The sequence below is a fragment of the Cydia splendana genome, chromosome 6 (assembly GCF_910591565.1).
Source record: "Cydia splendana chromosome 6, ilCydSple1.2, whole genome shotgun sequence".
In the NCBI taxonomy this organism is placed as follows: domain Eukaryota; kingdom Metazoa; phylum Arthropoda; class Insecta; order Lepidoptera; family Tortricidae; genus Cydia; species Cydia splendana.
The window spans coordinates 11,587,622-11,601,784 of record NC_085965.1 but is presented as its reverse complement, the minus strand read 5'-3'; the positions used below and the strand labels follow the sequence as shown (position 1 = coordinate 11,601,784).

Sequence of the window (14,163 nt, the reverse complement as noted above, 5' to 3'; positions counted from 1 at the left end):
ATATGTATGTACACATATATAACAAATCGTCATCGCGCCTACGAAACAATGCTGATAGTGACGTGATAAAAAGATTGGATGATGTGTGAACAGCAGCTTTCATAATTAAAGTAGTTAAACACAAACTACTTTCACCTGCGGTTTTACCCGACTACCAAAGTATCAATAAAACAACTAACTTTCTGAGAAGTAAATTATTAAAATTATTTGGCTACATGTACCTTTTTTTTAAATTGAAATTACTGTGTTCATTTTTCTACAACCTGGTGTGACGCAAAGAGACTAAGGGCTGATTTAGACGGCGCGCGAACTCGTGTGCGATTTTAGTTACATTGCGGACTGTTGGTTACGTCCAATTCAACCGACCGATCAAAACCCGCAGTGTAATGAAACTCGCATGCGAGTTCTCGCATCGTCTAAATGAGCCCTAAAGAAGGTTACCGATAGCTGCAAGAGTAGCCAACGTCAGTAGCGCGAAGCGGCTGAATGCCATGTCAGCGGGGCATGCCGCGGGCAGTGCGCGTCATCGCGTCCGCGCGACCATGGCGCGCGCACGCCGCGACTTCTTGCCCCTGCCTGTAAAACATAAATTACAGTCAAGTCACGTCATGCCAATATTCATAAAACAAAAATAATATTCCGTTCCAATGTGTCCCGTTAAAATGTAATCAATACTTAATCCATATTTGTTCCTATCTAAATTGTTACATTTACATATGTATTAAGGTGAATCCGGGAGACTTGCCCAGGTCTCTCAGTTCTCATTTTCACGGCTCGATTCGGGAAATGAATTAGATTTCTACTAGACTTCAACAAGTTACGATACGGATAATTTAAAGATATTTGTAAGATAGATATGTCAAATTTGACGTTTCCGCGATTCTGGAGGTCCTCTTGAACGATTTCGACAAGTTATGACTTAGATATCCAAGTCACATCTAGTCGATATCTAATGTAGATCTAGTTGATCTCTAAATCGTCTCAAGAGCTTGTGATTATCTCGAAATCCGAATAGGCATGTCAGTCTCCCACCTGGGCAAGTCTTTCGGACTCCCCCTAAACTGCGCAAGCCTTAAGTAAACGTCGTCGTAAATATTGTCGAACAACATGTTTACATGTAAGTGAATCGTAAATGAAACTTGGCAGCATCCAGCGTCCCGAGCGTCCTCTTCATTAAATGTGTTAATTTACTAATTTAGATAAGAATGTTAGAGAAACTTCCCGCAGTAATCAACAGACCACTGCCACGCGCCATGTTCAAATAGACAACGCTAAAAACTTAAACACCAGAAGATAAGTCGTCGCTGCCTGGATGTTGTGTACGGCCAAGCGCGCACTACGATTATTTGTCGTGCGATAATTTTGTCGCAGAAATGCAACGTATGTGTTTATATGTCGGTGCGCGCACATGCGACAAAAAAAAATGTATTACAGCGCGATTCTAAAATCGTGTCGCAAAAATTTGTATGCTGCATATGTACTATACCTAATGTAAATATATGTGAAATGCATGCATGTAAATATTAGGGTTGTTTCACACGTACCACAACCACACGACAACCACAACCACACCACAACCACAACACGTGGTCGGGCGCATATTTTGTATGTTTAATGAATAGTACAATTCACACGTAACCACAACCACACCACAACCACAACACGTGGTCGGGCGCATATTTTGTATGTTCACACGTAACCACTGCTTGACCGCATTTTAACGCTGCGACGTGGTGTGGTTGTGGTACGTGTGAAACAACCCTAAGTGAAATTTAAACGCGATTCTAAATTCTAAAATTGTGAAATGCAGCCAGATTGTGGGATTGTTAGTTTCGTTTCGGCCCCAATCGCACTGCTGTTGTCGTTTTGGCAAGAATGCTTTTATTTGATGATACAGCCGGGCGAGCGGACCGCAGCGGCTGTCCGTTGAGACAGACAGATTAAATTCGTTTTGTGAGTACTCTCTGTACTTAACTCAATACTTGTACACAAATGCAGATTTAATCGAATTTAAATGTAAGTTTTTATGTTAGAGCAATTGACTGCAACACGGAGTTGATCTACTTGAAAGTATGGAAGTGACCCCATTAAATACCGGATTTTATAATCATACATATATCATACATTCCTTAAAAATATATTTTAGTATTACTTGGTATTACATATATGTACAATTTTTTTGGTGTATGTATACATATTTTTAACGCACATCCTTATATCTATGGTAACAAAGATGCGTTACGATATATTTGGACACTTTGGCCGTCAGTATCTATTCTGATTCTGACTTTACAAGTTTTGGGGTTTGCGGCTAGGTTAATCTGTGTAATATTGTCTCTTATTATTTATTTAGGTATTTATTTTTCATTTTTGCTTCTGGCTTAAATCGGAATTAATACGAACTGAAAATAACCCCACAATAATATGTGGTATTATCTATGAAAAGGGACCTTATTGTCGATGGCGCTTACGACACTAACATCGATGAGCACAAAACGTAGTAGTTTAAAATTGGGGATTCTGGCCCAGTTTAGTCATTTTGATTTCCAATTTAGCAATTAAGTTTCTTTGATTACTGGAACATTCAATGTTGCTGTCTATCCAATGCGGAGGTCAATTTATGTTATGTGACGCTGATGAACTTATCAGTCATCGGGTTTAAAGGTCCCTTTGTAGTTTTTTATAAATAACTCGTAAACGGTGACCTGTAGCAAAAATGTTCTGATACATAAGTAATCTGCGTAAAATTGTCTACATTAAATATTCTATACACTTTTTCGCTAGGATCAGTATTTAAAAAAATATTTAAGGTAAAAAGTTAAATATGATCAATTGTTAATATTTTTTGTAAATAACTCGTAAACGGTGGCCTGTACCAAAAAATGTTCTGATACATAAGTAATCTACTTAAAATCTACTCACACCAGAGGATGCTGAAGACCGGACGCTTAGCTAAAACGCTAGGTTGAAGGAGAAGAAGATTGATCCTAGCGAAAAAGTGTATAGAATATTTAAGGCGCTCTTATACTCGAGTTTTACGTTTTCAAGGGGGTGAAGCAGACGAGTGGTAGAACGGGCAGGCGGGCGCCCCGCGCGGCGCACCGCACCATTCCCGCGCAGCACGTCTACGTCCTTATTCTGACGACATCGGTATTCTGAATCGTCAGTTCCGGGATTTTTAGTTCGGCAATTAATATTGAAAAAGATTTATTAGTAAATTCGAATTTTGATGAGTACTTAATGAAATTAAAAACCGGACAAGCGCGAGTCGGACTCGCCCACTGAGCCCACCGAGGGTTCCGTACTTTTTAGTATTTGTTGTTATAGCGGCAACAGAAATACATCATCTGTGAAAATTTCAACTGTCTAGCTATCACGGTTCGTGAGATACAGCCTGCTGACAGACGGACGGACGAACGGACGGACAGCGGAGTCTTACTAATAGGGTTCCGTTTTACCCTTTGGGTAGGGAACCCTAAAAATGGTAGGTAAGACGGTGAGGTCGGTGAGTGTACCTAAATAATTATTAATTATATGTATACAATATGAGTGTATACTTGACTGATCATGTTTTTGTAAAAATCGATTTCGACTGGCAAAACATATTAACCGGGCAACCGGGTTTTTTAACCTAATTAGACCCCGCTGAATCCGAAATTGCCGGTTGATTGATCGAATTCTTGACTAGAAGTGAGATAGTTGATATTAAAGGTCCCTTTTTTTTAGTTTTTCGTAAATAACTCTTAAACGGTGGCGCATAGCAAAAATTTTCTTAAACATAAGTAACCTGCATAAAATTGCCTACAAGAAAGATTCCGTACAATTGTTCGCTAGGATCAATATTCAAAAAGATATTAAGGCGGGAAAGTTAATTATAATCAATTTTTGAAGGTCTCTTTTTTTAGTTTTTCGTAAATAACTCGTAAACGGTGGCCAATATAAAAAAAATGTTAAACGTTAATAATCGACACAACATTTTCAATAAAAAAAGATTTAGTACATTTTTAGCAGGGATCAATATTTAAAAAGATAATAAAGAGGGAAAGTTAATTATAATAAATTCTAAGGTTCCTTGTTTTTATTTTTTCGTTAATAATTTGAAAAGTATGACTCATAGCAAAAACAAATTTTACACAAATAATAAACATAAAATTTCCTACAAGAAACATGTAGAACACTTTTCGCTAGGATCAATATTTAAAAAGACAAAGCATCCGGTAAGTCAATTATAATCAATTTTAAAGTCCCTTTTTAGTTTTTTGTAAATAACTCGTAAACGGTGTCCCATAGCACAATAGGTTTTTATGAATAAATAATCTCCATAAAAATTTCTGCAAAAAACATCTGAACACTTTTCTCTAGGATCCATATTTAAAACGATATTAAAGGAAGAAAGTTAATCACATTCAGTTCACAGGTCGCTTTTTTTTCGTAAATAACTCGTAAACGGTTGCAACGGGGGCAGTTGTAAAAAATATTATACGTAAATATTGAACATAAAATTGTCCACAAAAAAGGTTTTGTACACTTTTTCGCTACGATCAATATTTAATGAGGTATTAAAGGGGGTAAGTTAATTATAATCAATTTCCAGGTCCCTATTTTAAGTTTTTCGTAAATGACTCGTAAACGGTGGCCCATAGCAAAATAGGTTCTTAATTTAATGTTAACTTAACGTAAACGTAACCCCTTGGCTAAAAAGTGGCCTCCATGTTTAAAATTCATTTGTTTACGTAAGATGTCCGTCTTTGGGTCACGAATTTACATGTGTGTACCAAATTTCAACTTAATTGGTCCAGTACTTTTGAAGAAAATGGGCTGTGACAGACGGACAGACAGACAGACAGTCGCACGAGTGATCCTATAAGGGTTCCGTTTTTTCCTTTTGAGGTACGGGACCCTAAAAACTAAAAAAAGTGACATGTGAATTGATTGTAATGAACTTTCTTCCTTTAATATCGTTTTAAATATTGATCCTAGAGAAAAGTGTTCAGATGTTTTTTGCAGGAATTTTTATGTAGATTATTTATTCATAAAACCTATTTTGCTATGGGACACCGTTTACGAGTTATTTACAAAAAACTAAAAAGGGACTTTAAAATTGATTGTAATTAACTTACCGGCTGCTTTGTCTTTTTAAATATTGATCCTAGCGAAAAGTGTTCTAGGGGCTATTCATAAATTACGTCATTTCAAATTAGGGGGGGGGGGGGGGGGTCTGGACATCGGATGACGGTAGCATGAAGTAGGAGGAAATGGGGTCATTTGAAGCATGATTTTTGGATGATTATAGGGGGGGGGGGGGGTCCAAAATTGTCAAAAATCGATGACGTAATTTATGGACAGCCCCCTACATGTTTCTTGTAGGAAATTTTATGTTTATTATTTATGTGTGATCAACAGGGTAAAGACCGGTAGTGATCACCGAATCGTAAGAGGCACACTGAATATCAATATTAAACTTGAAAGGTCCAGCCTGATGAAGTCTACGCTCCGACCTACTCGAGCCCATGTTCAAAACCCCGAAAGCTTTCAACTCGAGCTCTCTAACCGCTTTGCTTGCCTAGAGAACTTGGCTTCAGTGGACGAAATCAACGACGGGCTAGTGGAAACTGTCCACACAGTAGGGTCTAAGTTTTTTAGACCCCGCCGTAAAGATAGACCTCAGAAATTGACCGAGCAAACCTTAAACCTCATGGCTGAACGACGCTCGCTACAGTTGCAGTCTCCCGATGACGCGGAGTCATATAGGCAGCTCAATAGACGTATATCTAAGTCCTTGCGACATGATCTGCGTCTCTTTAATACTAACCGTATTAAAGAGACTATTGAGCGAAACCAAGGCTCCAAAGTGTTCGCAAAGGACAAAGCAACGCAAGCAAAGCAAGGGTCTATTGGGCAAAGCCAGCTGACAAAGCTGAAACGGGAAGATGGCAGCATAGCGTCGAGCAAAGCGGAGGTTTTAGGTGAGATCGAGAGGTTCTATGGACAGTTATACACTTCGATCGCAAAGCCCGTTGACAGCTTGGTAGGAGGTCCAAGAGCCAAGCTGTCCCGACATTATACCGAAGATATCCCGGACATCAGTCTGTACGAGATTAGGATGGCCCTGAAGCAGCTTAAGAACAACAAGGCGCCGGGCAAAGACGAAATCACTTCAGAGCTTCTGAGAGCGGGTGGAACACCGGTACTTAAAGTCCTCCAGAAGCTCTTTAATTCCGCCTTGTCCGAGGGCATAACGTTAACGCCTGAAACATGGAATAGAGGCGAGGTGGTGTTGTTCTTCAAAAAAGGTGATAACAACCTATTGAAGAACTACAGACCCATCACGCTTCTGAGCCATGTCTATAAGCTGTTTTCAAGGGTCATCACGAACCGTCTCGAACACAGACTTGATGACTTCCAGCCTCCCGAACAAGCCGGTTTCCGAAAAGGCTATAGTACCATAGACCACATCCATACGCTGCTGCAAGTTATACAGAAGACCGAAGAGTATAACTTGCCATTATGCTTAGCGTTTGTGGACTATGAGAAAGCCTTCGATTCGGTGGAAACATGGGCGGTGCTTGTCTCTTCAGCGATGCCATATTGACTATCGGTAGTTCGGTACATCGAAGTGTTGAAGTGTTTGTATAATAACGCCACCATGTCGGTCCGAGTACAGGAGCAGAGCACGAGGGCGATTCCATTGCAAAGAGGCGTAAGGCAGGGAGACGTTATCTCTCCGAAACTGTTTACTGCCGTAATGGAAGACTCCTTCAAGCTCCTGGAATGGGAAGGACTTGGCATCAACATCAACGGCGAATACATCACTCACCTTCGGTTTGCCGACGATATCGTAGTCATGGCAAAGTCGATGGAGGAACTCAGCATGATGCTCGATGACCTCAACCGAGTTTCACAACGGGTGGGCTTGAAAATGAACATGGACAAGACGAAACTTATGTCAAATGCCAATGTTGTGCCCATCCCAGTCTCTGTTGGGAACTCGGTACTCGAAGTTGTTGACTCGTACATCTACCTAGGACAAGTAGTCCAATTAGGTAGGTCCAACTTCGAGAAAGAGGTCAACCGCCGTATCCAACTCGGTTGGGCAGCATTCGGGAAACTACGTAATGTCTTTTCGTCCGACATACCTCAGTGCCTCAAGACGAAAGTCTTTAATCAATGTGTGTTACCAGTGATGACTTACGGCTCCGAAACGTGGTCTTTCACTACCGGCCTCATCTCAAAACTCAAAGTCGCTCAACGAGCTATGGAGAGGGCTATGCTCGGAGTTTCTCTACGTGATCGAATCAGAAATTAAGAGATCCGTAGACGAACTAAAGTCACCGACATAGCCCACCGGGTTAGCAAGCTGAAGTGGCAATGGGCAGGCCACATTGCACGCAGAGAAGATGGCCGATGGGGTCGAAATGTGCTCGAGTAGAGACCACGGACTAGCAAGCGCAGCGTAGGACGTCCACCCACAAGATGGACAGACGATCTTGTTAAGGTCGCCGGAAGACGCTGGATGCGGGTCGCTTCCAACCGGCACGTATGGAGGTCCAAGGGGGAGGCCTATGTTCAGCAGTGGACGTCTTATGGCTGAGATGATGATGATGATGATGATTTATGTGTAAGATTTGTTTTTGCTATGAGTCATACTTTTCAAATTATTAACGAAAAAATAAAAACAAGGAACCTTAGAATTTATTATAATTAACTTTCCCTCTTTATTATCTTTTTAAATATTGATCCCTGCTAAAAATGTACTGAATCTTTTTTATTGAAAATTTTGTGTAGATTATTAGTTCATTTTTTTTATATTGGCCACCGTTTACGAGTTATTTACGAAAAACTAAAAAAAGGGACCTTTAATATCACATATCTCACTTCCAGTCAAGAATTCTATCAAGCAACCGGCAAATTCGGATTCAGCGGGGTCTAATTAGGTTAAAAAACCCGGTTGCCAAAAAGTAATATGTTTTGCCAGTAGAAATCGATTTTTACAAAAATGTGACCAGTCTAAATTATTCAATTTGATTAATTTTATAGCCTTTTAAAATATGTTTACACAATTTATCAATCGTGACTGAATTCCGGATTGGTTAGATGGGTGTGTGCCTTTGCTGCCCAACTTGTTATAAAATGACAATATGACGGACGAATGTCTGAAATGTCACCGTATTTAAGATTATTTTGCTTTTCTTCGTAAGTATGTTGAAAAACATTGTGTGTATAACATATTTGCATATTTATACTGTGATTACCCATTTTATGAAACGTCCGCTAAACTAGCACAGGTCCGACACTGACAGTGGTCACGGGCGTACTGGCGTGAGGAATAGGCGCAAGGTATTGCCGCGTAGGGTGTAATTTAGTAGGCAAAATGTTGAATTCATCAAATGATGAATGAAAAAATTAACGTATCAATAAAAGGACAAGCAATAATGAAGATTTACTTAAAAGCTATCGACTGAAGTAAGTTTCATATACATTTTCGTCCTAGTACTTCTAACATAAGGAAATAAAGACAGTGTTAGGCATGTTTTCAACTTAAGATTCTATCGAGAAAATAATGAGCCGTCGTGTTTCTGACAAGCAATAACGTAGTTCAAGGACTTATACATACTAGAAAATAATGCATGAAATCCTTGTAAAAGTCTGTAAATATGGTGGTGGTAATCAAAGAAACTTAATTGCTAAATTGGAAATCAAAATAACTAAAATGGGCCAGAATCACCAATTTTAAACTACTACGTTTAGTGCTCATCGATGTTAGTGTCGTAAGCGCCATCGACAATAAGGTCCCTTTTCATAGATAATACCACATATAGCCTTTTCCGATAGCGCGATCTGACCGCTTTATATTGCGGGCGGCACGATCTAATTGGTATCTATTTGATTAGGTCCTGATAAACCAGTCCATGTGGTTTAATCTCATGTTGGACGTGACGGTCAGATTCTAGACGCGACGACAAAAACAGCTTTCTAATTAAATTAAATTTCATGCATTGCATACCAGCCAGCTGCTTAGTACCTAGGTACTAACTAACATTTAGTACCGAAATCAAATCGTGACTATACTTACAGACCGGGAGAATACAACGATTAAGTTTTGTTAAGGTACGAGACAGTCGAGGAGTACAGCCTACAGTTAAATTTTTTGCTCCTGTTATATAATAGGCCCCACCCGGTATAGTATACGTCCATATTGCGTATACTCGTATATACCTATGACCTCGTCTGTCCCGTCAATGTCGATGGTGAATTTCACAATTAGTTATTTAGAATATAGTCGTAGTTTTATCATGTCCCACTCAATCAAGTCAATAAAACCAAAACAGTACCTACGAGCATAAATAGGTATAGTGGCTAATAAGATGACGGGTTCGAAATGGTGACAGCTTTGTCGTTTAGAGAACAAGAGCGTGTTCAAATAAACCCGCTCAACTACTGGTTAATCTGATTGTATAATTTAATTAACAGTTCACATAAATATGGTACTTACTAAATTGTGTTGAGCTTAAACGTTTTTGGTGATAATTAATTACTCGAGTGGCGAGTTAAATGCCGAAGTCATTACTTTCACAACAATCTATATTACGGCTCCAGAGTGATTGATGGTCCAGAAAAAAAATGTAGGTACAGCTTTTAAATTCTTACTGGCGTTTTAATTAAATAGGTCAGTAAGGAAAAAAGGGACACTACAATCACTGAGTTTACTAACTGTACTTTACGCCCCTTATTAAGCTTTAAGGGGCGTAAAGTAAATGAATCACATGAGCTCAACCCTCCTGCTCCTGGCTCTACCATTGCGTCAGCTCAATATTACTATATATTATTCTATTGAATTGTCATTTGGGTCACATATGCATATTTACAAAGCTAGTAACTTATAAATATTATAAATCCTGCATCCTGTAAATAAATAGATAGAATGAATAACAAGCAGAGATATTTAATTATCTTAATGAGAACGTTGTTTTGGTTAAACTGCCGCTCAGAGAAGTTGTTTTCAGTTATCGCTCGAGGCTTTGTTAACTTCAAGTCGGCAAAGGGCAGCTAAATTTATCCGGGATAGCAAAATTACTAAGCACGTTAACTTGCAACATAGCGCTCCTTACAGCCCGATTCGAACTTTAAGATACGCCAATTAATAGATCTAGAAACGATATCGATTAGATATGTCAGTGTCAAATGTGACGTTTCTTCAAATAAAAACGTCACTTTTGACGATGACACATCAAATGCATATCGTTTCTAGATCTATTAATTGACGTATCTTAAAGTTCGAATCGGGCAGTTAGTCAAACAAGACTTGCAAATAGCTTTATGGCAGCTATAGATGTACGTATTCATTCAATTGTACATGATACCTAATAAGGCAACGAAATTTGATACTTATTTAGTTAGTTTGCTGTATCCTTATTACTGAATCCAATCCAGGAGTCTGGCAGTTGTCAATTGGTGGAGGTATATTTAAAGCTAATATTTAGTAAGTATTAGCATAGATATGCTCAAGAACTATGAAAACGGGTCTTCGTGTATGGATTATCGTATTGGTCTAAGTATGTAAGTTTTTTTGGCTTATCTCTTCGCTTTTGTTTCAACTTTCCCTTCTATAATGATCTTTATGTAATCTTCATATCGTAAACGGTGTCCCAACTTCTTTCCCTTTCTATTTTCAGTAATTTTCAAAAGTCACCTCACGTTTTTTACTGTGTTAAGAAACCCTTAGTTGCTATTTTAAACTTTTTTAATTGTCTCCAGGACCACATACAAATGATTTATTTAAGTAATTAGGTATTACAAAGCATTAAAGTATGGTCCAAAACCATTCAAAATATTCACATTGCCGCGAAGTAAGAAATTCTATTTCGATTATACGCGTCGAGGGTGCGATTTTGTTCTGAAAATAAGAGTACAACAGGTGGTTCATATTTAATGGTTATTGGAAGGGTGCAGTTCATTTGTTGGATCCGTTGGAGCGCGGCGGTACAGATTCAATATTATACAAGGTAAAACAGACACGCCATTAAAAAAACTTTGAAATTGGCTTTGTTAATTATGGATTCCCGGTGTAGGTACAAAAGGTACACCTACACACTTTCTACCTTTATGTTTTATCAGGAAATGTTTTTTTAATGGCAGATTGGACACACAATAAAGATGTTAATTAAGTACTTACTTATAACTTGTAAAACTAAATACACTTCACGCAGTTAAATTTTGAAAGTGTTGACATTTCAGTACGGTTACCATCAGTTTGTCACTGACATAAACGCCGTCGAGAACGTAATTTACTTTCTATACATCTCGCTCGCACTCGCATATTAGTGCAAACGGGATGTATAGAAAGTAAATTACGTTCTCGACGGCGTTTATGTCAGTGAAAAACTGATGGTAACCGTACAGGTTAAATACCGCGTCAGCTTTAATGAATCGTCCTGCATTTAGAAATAGGGAACGTAAATATTCTGCTTGTTGGGCGTGCAGTATCTGTATTCTGTATAACCTGCGCAGTGTTATGAAAAGCAATGACGCGGGTCGCGACCCGACACGGGTCTCTTATCCGCAAACAACAAGCGGGATTCTAACGTTATCCCGAGAATTTGTTATTACCGATGTAATGTAATTCTCAAGCTGACAGATTCGCATTCCACCTTACTCGCTTAACTACATACTCCGCGTATAAGGATTAGTGATTTGATTAGGAATATAATAATAATAACCCCGCGGGGGCAGCTTGTGGCGAGCTGACGGTGAGTGGCGACACCGCGGACCCCTATTCCAGAGGGCACTTTCATCTGGCCCTCGCCTCTGCACTTGCCTTCACCGGCCGGCCAGAGTGGAGTCGCAAGAGCGGGACCTATGCTCCAGGTTGGAAGTGTAAAATGTCATAACGCCGCCGGCGTCCTGCTGAACGAATTACCGGGATCTGGCTACCGCAGACTCAACTCTCGACAACCTCATAGCCACTCCAAAGTATTGCCCTGTTGTCGCACTGTGTGTGCGTGTATTATTTGTGCACACAATTAGTTTAAATAATGAGTGAACATCGATATGTAGATAGAAAAATTGCATGCTACAAAAAATTACACACAAAGGCATATTTAAATTTTGCGCAACTTGTAACTTGATTGAGTTGCAAGACAACGACCATAAACTATATCACAGTGAACCCTCAGTGGAAACGAAATGTAGGAACTTAAACCTTTGTAGTTTCTGCAATAAATTTTTACGTTTGTTTTGTGCTAAATATAGTCTATTCATTTTCCGGCGAGTCTTGAACACCATCAATCAATTATATCGTAAAGAAAAGCAATGGAAAATGCCGAAACTACTGTCGCAAAAGAAAGAAACAAAACATGAGTTAGGGCATTAAAATTCGCGACATTATGATGAATAGACGGGAGTACTGGGACTACAATAGGCGGCACGCACTGGCGACCTCATAACCATCTACTTCAATTTATGGGCGACATTTTCGGTTCGCCGAGTGCCTCGCGAGATACGTTACGAATAGTTGTAGTGCTTGCCGTGCCGTCTATTACACTTATTACTGCTATTATTTTTCTCTGATTGTTTTTTTTTTCAATTCAGAAAATTACCATTTATAATATTATGGTCGACATATAACAACTATGAATTTAATATTTATTGAACTCACTGTTCACCTTCACTTAATATGAAATGCGAACTAACTACAGAATAGATATTCCGCCTCCCTAGCGACGGATGGCGGTCAGGCGAAAAGAGTGTTGTCTTTTGAAAATTCTCGCCGCTGAAGTGCATGCCCGTTGCGATTTCTGCTGTATTTTTATTCGTGGCTTTAAGAGATTGGAATTATATTCATATTTAGTTTCCAGTACAAATATATTACAAGGCTCTTTCAAATAAGATCTGTTACGATTATGTGTTTCAGATATCATTCCAATCTCTGTCCGTCCATCTTGTGCTAAATCAATAATACATCATGCAAGTGGGACTCCCTTAGGTTGTCATATGTGTGTATTATAAAAGCGGTGGTGGCCGAGTGGATATGACGTCGGACTTACAATCCGGAGGTCGCGGGATCTAATCCTGGCTCGTACCAATGAGTTTTTCGGAACTTATGTCATTTGATATTTACCACTAGCTTTTCGGCGAAGGAAAACATCGTGAGGAAACCTGCATACATCTGCAAAGAAATTCAAAGGTGTATGTGAAGTCCCCAATCCGCATTGGGCTAGCGTGGGGACTATAGCCCAAGCCCTCTCGCGCATGAGAGGACGCCTGTGCCCAGCAGCGGGACGGATATAGGCTGAATTATTATTTTCTTTATTCATCATTCGTCTTAGGCTAGGTTTTTATAATATGAATATAACAGTAAAATATAAAAAAACTTACAAAACAATAAAAAATACATATAAACACATTATAAAAAACCTAACCTAGGGTGCCGCCAGCAGCGGGGCAAGGCCCAAGCTACCGGTGGTCAGGGCTGCAGAGAGAGGAACCGGCGGACTATCCGCGCCGTGTCCAAGATCACCGCCTTCTGCATCTGTCCCTTGATCCAACCACCTAGCGAAAGTCTCTCAAGATGTTGGTCGAGACTCTTCGCTATTAAACCGTTCACTGAAACGACTATCGGGACAATGATCGTCGAATCAACATCCCACATGGCGGTTATCTCGTGAGCCAAGTCTAGGTACTTACTGGACTTGTCCTTCTCGGCCTTCACGAGATTCTCATCATGGGGGATGGTGATGTCAACGAGCACGGCCCGACGTTGCGAACGATCTATTATCACAATATCAGGCTTATTGGCTACAATAGTCCTGTCAGTGATGATAGATCGATCCCAATAGAGCGTGGCACGACCATTCTCGAGAACAGGCGCAGGTGAGTACTTGTAGTACGGTACTTCGCGGTCCACAAGGCCATTTGACGACCGGTCTGGCCTAGTGGGTAGTGACTCTGCCTGCGAAGCCGATGGTCCTGGGTTCGAATCCCAGTAAGGGCATTTATTTGTGTGATAACACAGATATTTGTTCCTGAGTCATGGTTGTAATCTTTGTATATAAGTATGTATTTATGTATATAAGTATGTATATCGTTGCCTAGCACCCATAGTACAAGCTTTGCTTAGTTTGGGGCTAGGTTGATCTGTGTAAGATGTTCCCTAATATTTATTTA

The 14,163-nt window shown here is 39.6% G+C and overlaps 1 protein-coding gene across 2 annotated transcripts in view; it reads right to left on the bottom strand.

Annotated features, from left to right (window-relative positions):
* Window positions 1–14,163, bottom strand: part of LOC134791448 (uncharacterized) — a 53,354-nt gene that overhangs the window by 22,486 nt on the left and 16,705 nt on the right. For both annotated transcript variants that reach the window (XM_063762469.1, XM_063762470.1), the window contains exon 2: window positions 442–576. In XM_063762469.1, coding sequence (XP_063618539.1) covers window positions 442–493 — 52 coding nt within the window. In that variant the 5' untranslated portion in view covers window positions 494–576. The remainder of the gene's footprint in view (window positions 1–441; window positions 577–14,163) is intronic.